The 11,100-nt window shown below is 57.0% G+C and overlaps 1 protein-coding gene across 2 annotated transcripts; it reads right to left on the bottom strand.

Moving 5' to 3' along the window:
• Nucleotides 1-1,167: 1,167 nt before the first annotated feature.
• On the bottom strand, nucleotides 1,168-10,123 carry TBXT (T-box transcription factor T). Of its 2 annotated transcripts, none has more exons than XM_079148613.1 (8): nucleotides 9,064-10,123; nucleotides 8,366-8,630; nucleotides 7,494-7,628; nucleotides 6,655-6,716; nucleotides 6,486-6,547; nucleotides 4,660-4,836; nucleotides 3,440-3,569; nucleotides 1,168-2,026 (listed from the first exon to the last, which is right to left on the bottom strand). In XM_079148613.1, the coding sequence occupies exons 1-8, from the start codon at nucleotides 9,267-9,269 to the stop codon at nucleotides 1,753-1,755; spliced, it is 1,311 nt and encodes a 436-aa protein (XP_079004739.1). In that variant the 5' UTR covers nucleotides 9,270-10,123; the 3' UTR covers nucleotides 1,168-1,752. The 2 variants fall into 2 exon arrangements, with proteins under 2 accessions (XP_079004739.1, XP_079004740.1); XM_079148614.1 differs by having other exon boundaries at nucleotides 4,660-4,833.
• Nucleotides 10,124-11,100: the final 977 nt, after the last annotated feature.

Below are 11,100 nucleotides of genomic sequence, written 5' to 3'. Positions count from 1 at the left end.
GGGCCTGAAGCCCCCTGTGGTCCCAGCAGTGGGGTGGCCACGTGTCCCCAGGGCACGGTCCACCTGCAGCCTCCTCCAGCCCACCTGGGCTCCTCTTCCCCACAGTACGAGCACTACTAACGGTCAGTCAAGGCACGAGGAGAACCCAGGAGCACACCAAAGCCCGCCGGGCAGTGGGGGTGATCAGAGGCAGGAGATGCCAGCCACTCTGGAAAAGATGGTCCCTGTCCCTGCTGGCCTCCTTCCCTAAGGTCCTGGCCCTTCTCCAGCAGACCCAGCACCTCTCTGGAGAGGACCTCCAGTCCAGCCACTGGGCCGGCTTGACTCCCGCTGGAAGTGGACTTACTCAAAACTCATTCCCCCAACAGTGTCAGCCAGCCTCCTGACAGGGGCTTTGAACGAGGAGTCCTAAGTGGCACTTTATGATAAGCACATCCCACCTGGAAAGCAAGTCTCACTGAAAATCCACCGATTCACAAACTCTGGGCTTGTTCTCAAGAAGGCAAAAAAATAGTTCATATCCTAGAAATGTCAGGCAGAGTCCAGAGAAGCCCACAGATGGAGCGGTCAAGTTTGAGTGCCCGCTCTGGGAAGGGCCAGCCCCCTCCGCCTTTTCCCACTTGACCTCCAAGGACCATGTTACCGCTCCAACACCTGGTAGCTGAGCCCCACCGACTGCCACCTGCAGCTCTGGAACACCAGGCTGAAGCAGGGCCAGCACTAAGGCCTCTGCCGCCACGTGGAGAAACTGCCCCAGCCCAGCACGACGGGCAGCGGGGAGGTTTCTGAATGCTGCTGTGGCCAAGTCGCCATGGCAACCACACCCTCCTGCTTTCACAATGTCTTTGCTTCAACTCACGCTCTGTGCTGGGGTCCAGTGGACACCCAACCCTGACCTTTAACACATCAGTTTGTTCCTGTCACTGTCCATGTTCATCTGTGTTACTTGATCCTCTCGAAAAATCCCTCAATATCATTTACATTCTGTGGCAATTAGCTCTAAATATGTACAAATTTCACTTCCATGTCTGCAGTACATCAAAGTCCATAGTAGATAAAAATGTTCTTTGGGAGTCGTTTCCACCAACCATAATAAAGAGTAGACTCATCCCAAAGGAGGGCTTTAAATAATAACTGGAACAACCAAATCTTGTATATTGCCTTTATTTCGCAGAAAAGGTTTTCTGCCGATTGTCTTTGGCTGCTTACTCTTTTTGTCAAAGGAAAATATAAAACAGGTGATTTCACAATACAAGAGATTAGCTACACACTCAAAATCAACCCCTTCTGGAGGGCAGTGGAATCAAACTTCCAGTTCAGCTACAATCTGCTGTCCTCACTCTGAATTGTTTCTGTCCCTAACAGCTCAACTCTAACTACTGGAAAGCAACAAGGAAGAGGTTTAAAAGTGTGCTGTCTGCCGGCGGAGGGGACACACTCTGTTACAAAGTCTCCCTGTTTGCTGTGGGAGAAACAAATGCCTAGCTTCAGGACCCGGCACAGGGTTTTCCTCTATGAATCATGGGAAACCAGGCCCCACGTCCTCTCCAGACCGTCCCCTTGGCAGTCACACGGCACTTGCAGAGGACGAGCGAGGGGTGTGGGTGTACCTGGCGGAGACCCCTCTGACTTTCCTGCAGCCGGCCAGGCGCATCTCCTTGCCCCACCAGCTGACATCTGGTGCCTAGCAGGGATCCAATCAGCACCGCTGGCCACAGCAGAGCCACTGCACCCTGGACACAAGGGCTGGGTTCACATGGAAGGCGGGGACACCGGTGTCCATGAGGCTAGGAGGCGGCCTTGGGCTGAGGCGTCGTACTGGCTCTCAGGAATGTCCGTGACCGTGGCAGCCCCTTCATACGGTGGGGAGACTGAGGACGAGGCGGTGGACACTGCGTGGGCGAGGGGCGCATAGTGTGCAGGGGAGCCTCGGAAGAACTGGGCCCCCAGCCCGTTAGACACCCCAGCTGCCTGGGAGCCTGGGGTGATGGTGCCGTTGCTCACAGACCACAGGCCGGGGTACTGGCTGAAACAGAACACAGCAATCAGGGGCCGGGAAAAGCCCGGCCCAGCAGAGGTTGGGGACCAAGGCTCAGAACCCCTTTCCTGATCATCACACTGATCCCACCGCCTGGCTTCCGGCAGGTCACGTTCTCCGTGTCGCTAGATGACTCCCAACCACGCTATGAGTGTACAGAAGCTCCTACCACCTCTATCCCCAGAAGCAACACCATTAGGAAGAGAACAGGAAAGGGTATTCACAAACTGCAGCTCCCGCAGGGCACTGGAAAGTTCTGCTACCGAGGACAGCAGGCTGCCGGCTCTGTGCTCTCCAGCAGCGGGCAGACTCCTCAGGTGCCCTGAGCCAGTGTTGGGGGCCCCAGGCACCTGCATTTCTAAATAGCATGCTGCAGGACACCGCAGAGATTCTCAGGGTCAAGGCCAGACGCTGCTGGAAGGCTGGTCTGAGACAGTCGCTCCTTCAGCTCGCCAGGAGACTGCCTGCCGTACCTCAAATCAGCCGAATGGCGATGAGGGACAGGCCCTAGAGCTGGACCAGAGGCCAGTCCAGCCCTGCCTTTCCTCAGCTGTGGCAAAGTAGACTTGGCCTCCAACTATGTTTCTAGCTGTCTCCAGGGTAAAACAAGGGTGTCACCAGGCACAGTACACAACCTATAATCCCAGTGACTCAGGAGGCTGAGGCCAGAGGATCACAAGTTGGAGGCCAACCTAGCTAACTTAACAAGACCCTGTTTTGAAATAAAAATAAAAAGGGGCTAGGGGTGTAGCTCAGCAGTAGAGTTCCATCCCTAGTACCCGGAAAGAAAAAAGCAGCAGCCAGCAAGGGGTGGGGGGCCATGTTGAGAACACTTACTAAACCCTCTGGTCTAAGCACACAGCAGTGAACTCCATTAAACTATGCTAAAATTCTGTGTGGAAAAAAGGAAAAAAGTCTTTTTTCTTTACCTGTTGCCTGCATGTATGTTCAGGACTGTGACCCTATATCCACAGAAAAGCCAAAAAAAAATTTGTTTCCTTAACTGAAGAGCTAGCTCCTGTCAGAAAAGATTGTAAAACACTTCAAAGTATGTGATCCCAACAACCCTCTAGGAGTCAGGCTGAAGCCAGAGTAATTTAGTGCATTCTTTCTACAGGGGGAGAAACTGAGGCTCAGAGAGGTTCGGAGACCCATCCATCCCAGGAATAGTACACGGCAAAGCCGTGTACTAAGTACTAAGTACTAAGCTTTCCTTAGGTGCGCTCCACCAGGAGACGCGCCAGGAGCAGCATGGAGCAAGAACTCAGCAGTCAAGGAGCCAGGGTCCCTGGACATGGATACCCACCTGCCCCCAGGTCTGTGGCAGAAAGAGAGAAGGCCTAGAGGGACGGACCCAGCCTGCGGCCACGGAGGATGTGCACAGCTTCCAGACATACGTACCTGGAGCCCGTGGGCGGGCTGGGGCTGTGGGTCCCAGGGAGCATGCCGCTGTGGGCGGGCACCCCGAGGCTGGGCCAGTTGTCATGGGACGGCAGCATGGACAAGCAGGCAGATGAGCTGTCCGAGCAGGCTGAGGGCGTAAGGCAGCACGGTCACCGGATGGGACCTTCCAAGAGCAGCGAGGTGAACGCTACTGACAACGGGGACCACCCAGCACTAAGGACCCATGTGGACCCAGCAGACACAGAACATCACTCACCAGCTGCTTCCCTGGTCAGCAGGTGAACGCTTATCGCCAAAAACATTTTAAAATTATCCCAATAAACCCAGGTTTTCTCCTCCACCATGAGGTCCTTCTGCTCTGTGGAGCCTGAGCCTGTGCTCAGTTAGGGACTGCTGAGCTGCCTGTCCTTGCTGCTCATCTGCAGTACTGGGGTCAAAGGAGGGCCTCGCTCCTGCTGGAAAGCAGTCTAGCACCGAGCTACGCCCGCAGCCCGATTACCTAACTTTAAAAATAAATGTCCCTTCAACCGGCCTGTCCCCCGCAGGTTATTTCATAGGTGTGGAATGGCTACGGAAACCAATACTGCAGGCAAATTAAAAATGGATCTTCCAGCCTCAGCTGGTTGAACAAGTCCCAAAGACCATTCCTCTTACTCCAAATCAGCTGTAAGGGCTTAATTGCTTTATGGTGTTCTTTAGCCATTTTCCTCCATTTGGAGCAGACCAAAGTCAGTCTGGGCACACAGAGTGGTTGAGACAATTAGGCCAGGGGGTCTGTACAGGCTGTGCCAGCCTTCAGGACATGAAAGCAAGCATCAGACCACTGGAGCGTTGTCCCCCGAACCCAGCTACTGGAATGGTAGATCTGGGGTGGGTCTGGAATGCCATAGGTCCCATACCCGACTAGGCTAGTCAGGAATCCTTGTGCGTGGCTAATCCAGCAGGATCACTTCAGAAAGAGACATGAACACCCACACCTGGGCCCCCAAAGCTTTCCAGAGCAGCCCAGAGCCCACCATTTTAGACTTGAGGCACACTGGAGGGCAAGAAGCCCTGGTATGGATCTGAGGTGCGGCCGCAGGGGTCTGGAAGTGAGCTGGAAGTCTGCTCTGAAGCTGCTGAGAAATGGATCTCCAAAGGAAGGTCTCTGGCTGCAGAACACTCCCCAGAGGGGTCTTCCAGCCCCCCACCCCGGTAGACTTAGGCTTGTGACCTACTCGGAGAATTGTTCCGGTGAGCGAATGGGCTGGGGTAGGGGGCCGAGCGGTGGTTCCTCAGGGCCGGGTACCTTTCGCAGCCGTGCGTGGAGGGCAGAGGGAGGGGGCCTCCGAACTGAGGGTGGGGGCTGGCCGGTGGACAGAGGGTGCCGGTGCCAGGAATCAGCCACCCCCCTGCTGTGAGAAAAGAATGCTGAGTCACTGGCCTGGGTACCGGCTGTTATCCAAGAAGGGAAAGCGGGAGCTGGGTGCTTTCCCCGGAGTCCCGGGGAGGTAAGGGTCCTGAGCAGCACTCAGGGCCGCCCACACCTCACCGTCTCAGGACATCAGCCCACACTTAGTGGAACAGGCTCAAGGTTTCAAACCTGTGGGCACCCAGGTAAACCCGGGACAGCCTACCAGTGACCTGAGCTGCAACCACAGCAGATTTACGGTAAGACTCGAGGACCCTGCGACGCCCCAAGCCAAGGCAGGTGGCCTTCCATCAGCTGAGAGGGCATGGCGAATGGACCCCTGGAGCCAGAGCAGCCTGCTCCTCCTCCCCTGCTCCTCGCCAGCGCCCCCATTTTAGTTTTCTCTTTCTGCTACTTTAGTCTCTCCATCTCTCCGCCTTCTCCCGTGTATTCACGAGAAAGTTTCTCCAACACCGTTCTGTCCTCTAACGCTCCAATGTCGTCATTCTTCTTGTGAAGTTTGTTTTTTAAATTCAGAAAAAGCAAACCTCAGGGAGACAACTACTCTGCTCCAGTTGCCAGAATGAGCAATGCGCAGCCCCTCCCTTGTCTGGGGACCCCTTCACCTCTGCTCCCGAGGAAGCCCCACGTTAACTTAGCCTGCATGACAAGTTTCCAACATCCATTGTGAATAGAAGACGGTGCTTCAGGGAGGGTGCCAGGCTGGTTCCTGCGCTCCCCCCACGGTCCGTTCTCAACTGCTCCACGCCCTCCCCGGGCTCATGGAGGTCACTGCAAATATCTGCACCTGGCTCCAACCCCGGTAGCTCCTGAAGAGGTGAGACTCACAGCAGAACCGCTCAGCTTCCCAACCATGGCTGCAACACAACCAGCAAGCTGATGATCCATCCCCAGAACCGAAGCAGGTTAAGCGGCGAAAGCAGCTCACAAGCTTCCCACAGCTCCATTCTTCAGTTTGCAACCACTTACAAAGGGAGGATCTCTCCCTCCCTCTCTCTTATTTGTTTGTTTATTTATTCGGTACTGGGGTTGAACCCAGGGGTGCTTTACCACTGAGCTATATCCCAAACTCTTTGTATTTTTCATTTTGAGACAGGGGTTCACTAAGATCCAGAGGCTGGCCTCAAACCTGCAGTCCTCCTGACTCGGCCTCCTGAGTCCCTAGGATTAAGGAATGGGAACCATCTCAAAGATGATATATCATGATCTAGATAAACGTCACAAGAATAACGAAGATGTTGGAGGTTAGAAGACAGAATAGTGTTGGAGAAACACGTGAATGTGCGGGAGAAGGCGGAGAGATGGCGAGACTAAAGCAACAGAAAGAGACTCTCTTCTTGCCCAAGTCTAAACTTCCACCAAGGTCCCAATAGCTCCTCCCAGGCACTGCAGCTGCCTCAGCAAAATGAATCCAGCTGAGTGGCCCCTGACTGTGAGCATCCGCTGCCCCAGGGAGGGCAGGCTGAAGACCAGGGATTAGGCAGCTTCCACACCAGAGGCCGTGAGCCTCAGGGCACACACAGGTGATTCTGCTCTTCAGCCACACCCAGATCCTGGTGGACTCCATTTCTGGCTTCTAGATTTCAGCAATTCTCGCCCTGAACATGGGGAGGCAGAGGCAACAAACCGTACATTGGGAGTACCCAGGCTGCTGGCTCTCCCCCACTTCTTCCATCATGTCTTTGTGATCACTCCTGTCGGGGGAAAAGGGCAGCAAATTATCACGGAGGAGAAACATCAGAAGATACGTTGCCTTTCCACATGGTTCTTTGCCCAAGGGGTAGAGTCAGAATTCTCTCACCTTTCCTTGGCATCCAGGAAAGCTTTGGCAAATGGATTGTATTTAATTTTAAGAGCTGTGATCTGAAAAACAAGAAAGTGTATCTAGTAGGGTATTGCTCATTAGCCAGAGGATTTAGTTCAGCACCAAGAAATTGAGAAACACCTAAAAATATTTCAAACCAATCAGAACTCTTTCCAGGTGGATTTTTCTACTTGGGTCTGAAGTAACAGAGAAACTGGGCAAAACAGCAAATTTATGAGAAGTTTCAAATGCCAATTTCTGAGTGAATTCGTAATAAATTTAGTCTACTCCCAACAATATCCCATGTGTATAAATCAAAAAGGCTCAAAACATAAGCTGGGGCTGCTGAGGAAATAGTAGCACACTTGCTAGTTTTCATTTCTGGTCAACACTGACAACTGAACCAACCAATCGTGACTCTCTATGCTGTAGGGAAGACAGAATTAACTGCAAACGCCCAACCAGCACTGGAACGCAGTCTCCACACTGTGTTGGTGGGGAGGGTGCCATCCAATCTTTTGTGGAAGATTTCAGGAGATGCCCCTGTGCCGCCCAAGAGCACCTCACAGAACTCAGCCTAAACGCCTTAGGCATCTTTTCATTTCAAGCATCTGGCAGATGTTTCCAGTTTCAGACAAGTTTATATGTAGCTAAAAAGGAAAACATGTTGTGTTTGTGGCAGGGGGAGATGCTTGGATGAGGGTTTGAGACTTTTCCCCTCTGCCTCCACTTGAGTCATGGTAGAGGTGAAAGGATACTGAACAGGTGGCCTCGCCACCCTGCGAGGCGGGGCCTCCCATCCCCAGACTCCCCAGTGCAGGGCTCTGGCCCCTCACCTCCTCGTTCTGATAGGCTGTCACTGCTATGAACTGGGTCTCTGGGAAGCAGTGGCTGGTGATCATGCGCTGGGGTCCGCCGACTCTCACTATGTGAATGCGAGGCTCGTACTTATGTAAGGAGTTCAACATGATCTGAAATAGTCAAAACCAAGCAGAACTCTTTCCAGGAAGACAGGCAAAGCCATGGTGGCAACCCCAGTCCCTGCTCCAGACAACAAAACATCCTTCCAGCTGCTGTCCCAGAGAGATGCACCCAACTGCAGAAAGCCCTCCAGCTCCCAAGAACAGCCTTTGCTGTTGAGGGACGGGGGTCCTGGGTGTGGCTCCCCACCGCTTGGTGGGGAAGAGGGATTGGGATGCCACAGCTAAGGGCAGTGACCACCCATCAGAGAACCCTTAGGCTGGTGGGAAGGAGCACTAGGGCCCTCCAGAAGGGGGACAGCTGCCTTTAAGAGGCTAGTGTGCAGCTCTCAAGGTCTCAGGTCTTCCAGAAGCAATTTCAGACTAAAGAGCAAGTTTGTTAAGTCACTGTGCTCATGGGCAGCCGAGCAACCCCTTTTCCACCCAAGCTGGTCTCTTTTCTCCCTCTAGGTGAGACCAGGCCACTTGCCAGATTCAGACCTGCAGGAAACCTTCAGGCCTGAGGGCTCCCATCCCCTGGTCCCCAGAATTGGAGTACCTTTATCAGTTCAATATAAACAGGGCTAAGGATTTAGTCGGAGAAGGCTGTGGCAGATTCTCCAGGGTAGAGGTCACCTCGCGTCCAGCAGCGACCCTCCAAGATCTCCCCCACAGAAAGTGCTGCCCAGGCCGTGCCCTCCTACCCCTGCCGCCTGGCCGGCCAACCCTTCCCGATCCAGCACGCCTACCTGGCCTCCTCCGTTGAGTTTGTTGGTGAGCTTGACTTTGCTGAAGGAGACGGGCGCCTTCATCCAGTGGGCCCCGAAGTTGGGAGAGTCGGGGTGGATGTAGACGCAGCTGGGCGCCTGCGGCTCGGGCTTGCCCCCGGGCACCCACTCCCCGTTCACGTACTTCCAGCGGTGGTTGTCGGCCGCTACGAAGTCCAGCAGGAAGGAATACATGGCGTTGGGGTCCAGGCCTGACACGTTCACCTTCAGCACTGGGAACATCCTCCTGGAAAAGACAGGGCGCCGCAGGAGGACCTGGGACCTGACCCATTGAGCGGGAGGCTGGAAGCTTGGCCCGAGGCTTGCTCATTTCGGGGCCTCCTTGAGAACTTCCAAAGGAACTTCGAGGCTCTCCCCTTCCCGGAGCCCTCCCACGTCCTGGGCCCGAGCGGTCTGCAGACTGTCCCCTGGCCTCCTGGAGGCAGCCGCAGAAGAGAACTTTTAGGGAAGGCTTTCAGCGCCAAAGGCCAAGCACCTCGAATAGAGGCACCTCGAGGACTTGGGGTTCCAGTTCCTCCTCCCCAGCTTCCACACAGAAATTCCCAGAATAATTGGTTAGGAATCCACGAGGGCTGTTAACCGAGGAAGGAAGTCCTCTTGGGAGAAACAGCGTCCGCCGAGAGAGACCCCCCGCCGCCAGAGCGCCGGCGCGCACCCACCTGCCGTTCTTGGTGACGATCATTTCGTTGGTGAGCTCCTTGAAGCGCAGCCACAGCTCGCTCTCCTCTAGGCCCACGCGCAGCTCGCGCTCGGTGGGGTCGCCCTTCTCGCTGCCGGCCTGCAGCTCGCTCTCCACCGCGCTCAGCAGGTGGTCCACTCGGCACTGCAGGCTCTTCCCCGCGCTCTCCGTGCCCGGGGCGCTCATCCTCCCTCCCGCTCCGCCCCACCTCCCCGAGCTCTGCCTTGCTACCGGAGAGCCACCTTCACCCCTCTAGGCCGCGGCTCTTCCAAGAGAAGTGGTGGACCCGGAGAGCGCCCGGGTGGCAGCACCGCCGCGGGAGAAGGGCCAGGATCGGGATGTGGGGGGAAGGGGCGGGGGCGGGGGACAGGGGCGAGGGACAGGAGAGATTCCCCTTGAACTCCCGCAAGGCAAGACTAGAGTCGGTCTCTGGGGAGAGAAATTGGTCCCCTCCCCATAAATAGAGCCGCGACTGCCGCGGAGGGGGCGCGGCGGATTGGGCTGCGTGGCCTTTGAAGTGCCGGACAGCTGCCCATTGGCCGCGCGCGGCCATATCAGACCCTGCCGGGCGGGCCAGGGCGGCCGGGGGCCAACAATGGGCTCCCGCGCGCCTGTTTCCTGTAACTCCCGGCCCGGCCCAGTCCCGACACCCCCGCCCTTCCCCAAATGTTTGCACCTCCATCAAAGCGGCGGGGCGGGCCGCGGAGGAGGGGGCCCGGCCCTGGAGCCCGCCCGGCCCGCACCTCGGCAGGGGCTGCCGGCCGCCCTCGGCGCTCGCCAGGCGCACCCCGGGTCCCGCCGCCCTGCAGCCTCGAGTGTCCGCCCTGCGCACACCTGCGCCCGCGCCAGAGGCGCCTGGACCCCTCTGGGAGCACAGCGCGACTCACGGGCCGCCTCGCCCCGGGGTGCTGGTCTGGCTCTCCGAGACTCGGCCCTCCATCCCGCAGTCTCCGCACACCGGTCTCGACTCGCCGCGCGCCCCAATGCACTTCAGGTGGCGCCACGGGCGCCCACACGGTGGGTCGGCCCACCACCGCGACCCGCGTCCCCCGCGGCCCTCACCTGGCTGGAGAGGGAAGCACCGCGCGCGCAGTCTGCCCAGGTAGCGAAATGGAAATAAAATGAGCCCTCGAGGACGTTTCCTCGGCCCCCTTATGCATTCAGGACCTTGGTGGCCAGCTCTGCGCTGCGCGTGCCCTGAGTGCGGCCCGGGTGCGCTGCCGCCGACGTGCCGGGACTTGTTGAGGAAGGTGGGCGCGTTTCCCCACCCGCCGCAGCGCCAAGCGGCGTCGGCAGCAGTTGGTTTATTACCTTTCGGTGAGAACCTCCGCGGGGAGAGCGCGGGGAAGGTGACAATAAGCAGGAAATGGTTCAATGGGGTCTCCTTCAACAATAACATTCCTCTAAGCCCGAGCCCGGGAAGGCGAAGCAGGCCGGCAGCCTCCCACCGACTCTGCCTTTGCGCCCTGAACACCGTGCGGTCGCGTAACAAGAGCCTGTGTCCTGCCTCAGTTTCCCGGTCTCCGCACGCACCCCGCCCCCACGCCCTCTGGAAGAAGCCAACACGTCAGGTGGGGCACCGTCCTGTGCCCCAGACAGGGAGCCCTCCCGCGGGGCTCACTTTCCCGCCGGGCCTGCCTGGGCTCACTCCGGGTGGAACTGCTGGGGAAGCCGCAGGAGGGGTTCTCCCTGGGTTTCACCCGCCTCGGACTTTTGGACAGGGCTTCCGGCAGCCAGCCTCAAGGAGGGTGCCGGGCCCCCCTGGGGAGGAAGTGCTTCTAGGGCTCCTTTCTGCCTCCCGCCCCACTACTTCCAACAGACAGTCGGGAAGAGAGGTCGCCACTCAGTGTCCACATCGCAGGTCTCTTTGTTGTCTAGGGCGTATGGAAATTCCCAGGAGGCTGTCCCCAGAGGAAGTTCCCTTCTGCAAAGAGACACCAAAAGGACCTCATTTGTTCCGACCCCGCCCTTCTGAGATGCCTTGGGCCAGGCTCACCACCGCAGGGGCTCCAAGAAA

The sequence above is a fragment of the Sciurus vulgaris genome, assembly GCF_902686455.1.
Source record: "Sciurus vulgaris genome assembly, chromosome: 7".
In the NCBI taxonomy this organism is placed as follows: domain Eukaryota; kingdom Metazoa; phylum Chordata; class Mammalia; order Rodentia; family Sciuridae; genus Sciurus; species Sciurus vulgaris.
Note: the sequence above shows the minus strand (reverse complement) of the source record. Positions and strands in the feature narration are given on the sequence as shown.

Excerpts from the sequence above, each read along its gene's own strand:
- TBXT (XM_079148613.1), bottom strand. The coding sequence starts at position 9,269 with ATGAGCGCCCCGGGCACGGAGAGCGCGGGGAAGAGCCTGCAGTGCCGA. Across the intron at positions 7,629-8,365 it reads AACTCAACGGAGGAGGCCAG|ATCATGTTGAACTCCTTACA; the intron begins GTAGGCGTGCTG and ends TGACTATTTCAG. Across the intron at positions 6,548-6,654 it reads TTCCTGGATGCCAAGGAAAG|GAGTGATCACAAAGACATGA; the intron begins GTGAGAGAATTC and ends TTCCCCCGACAG.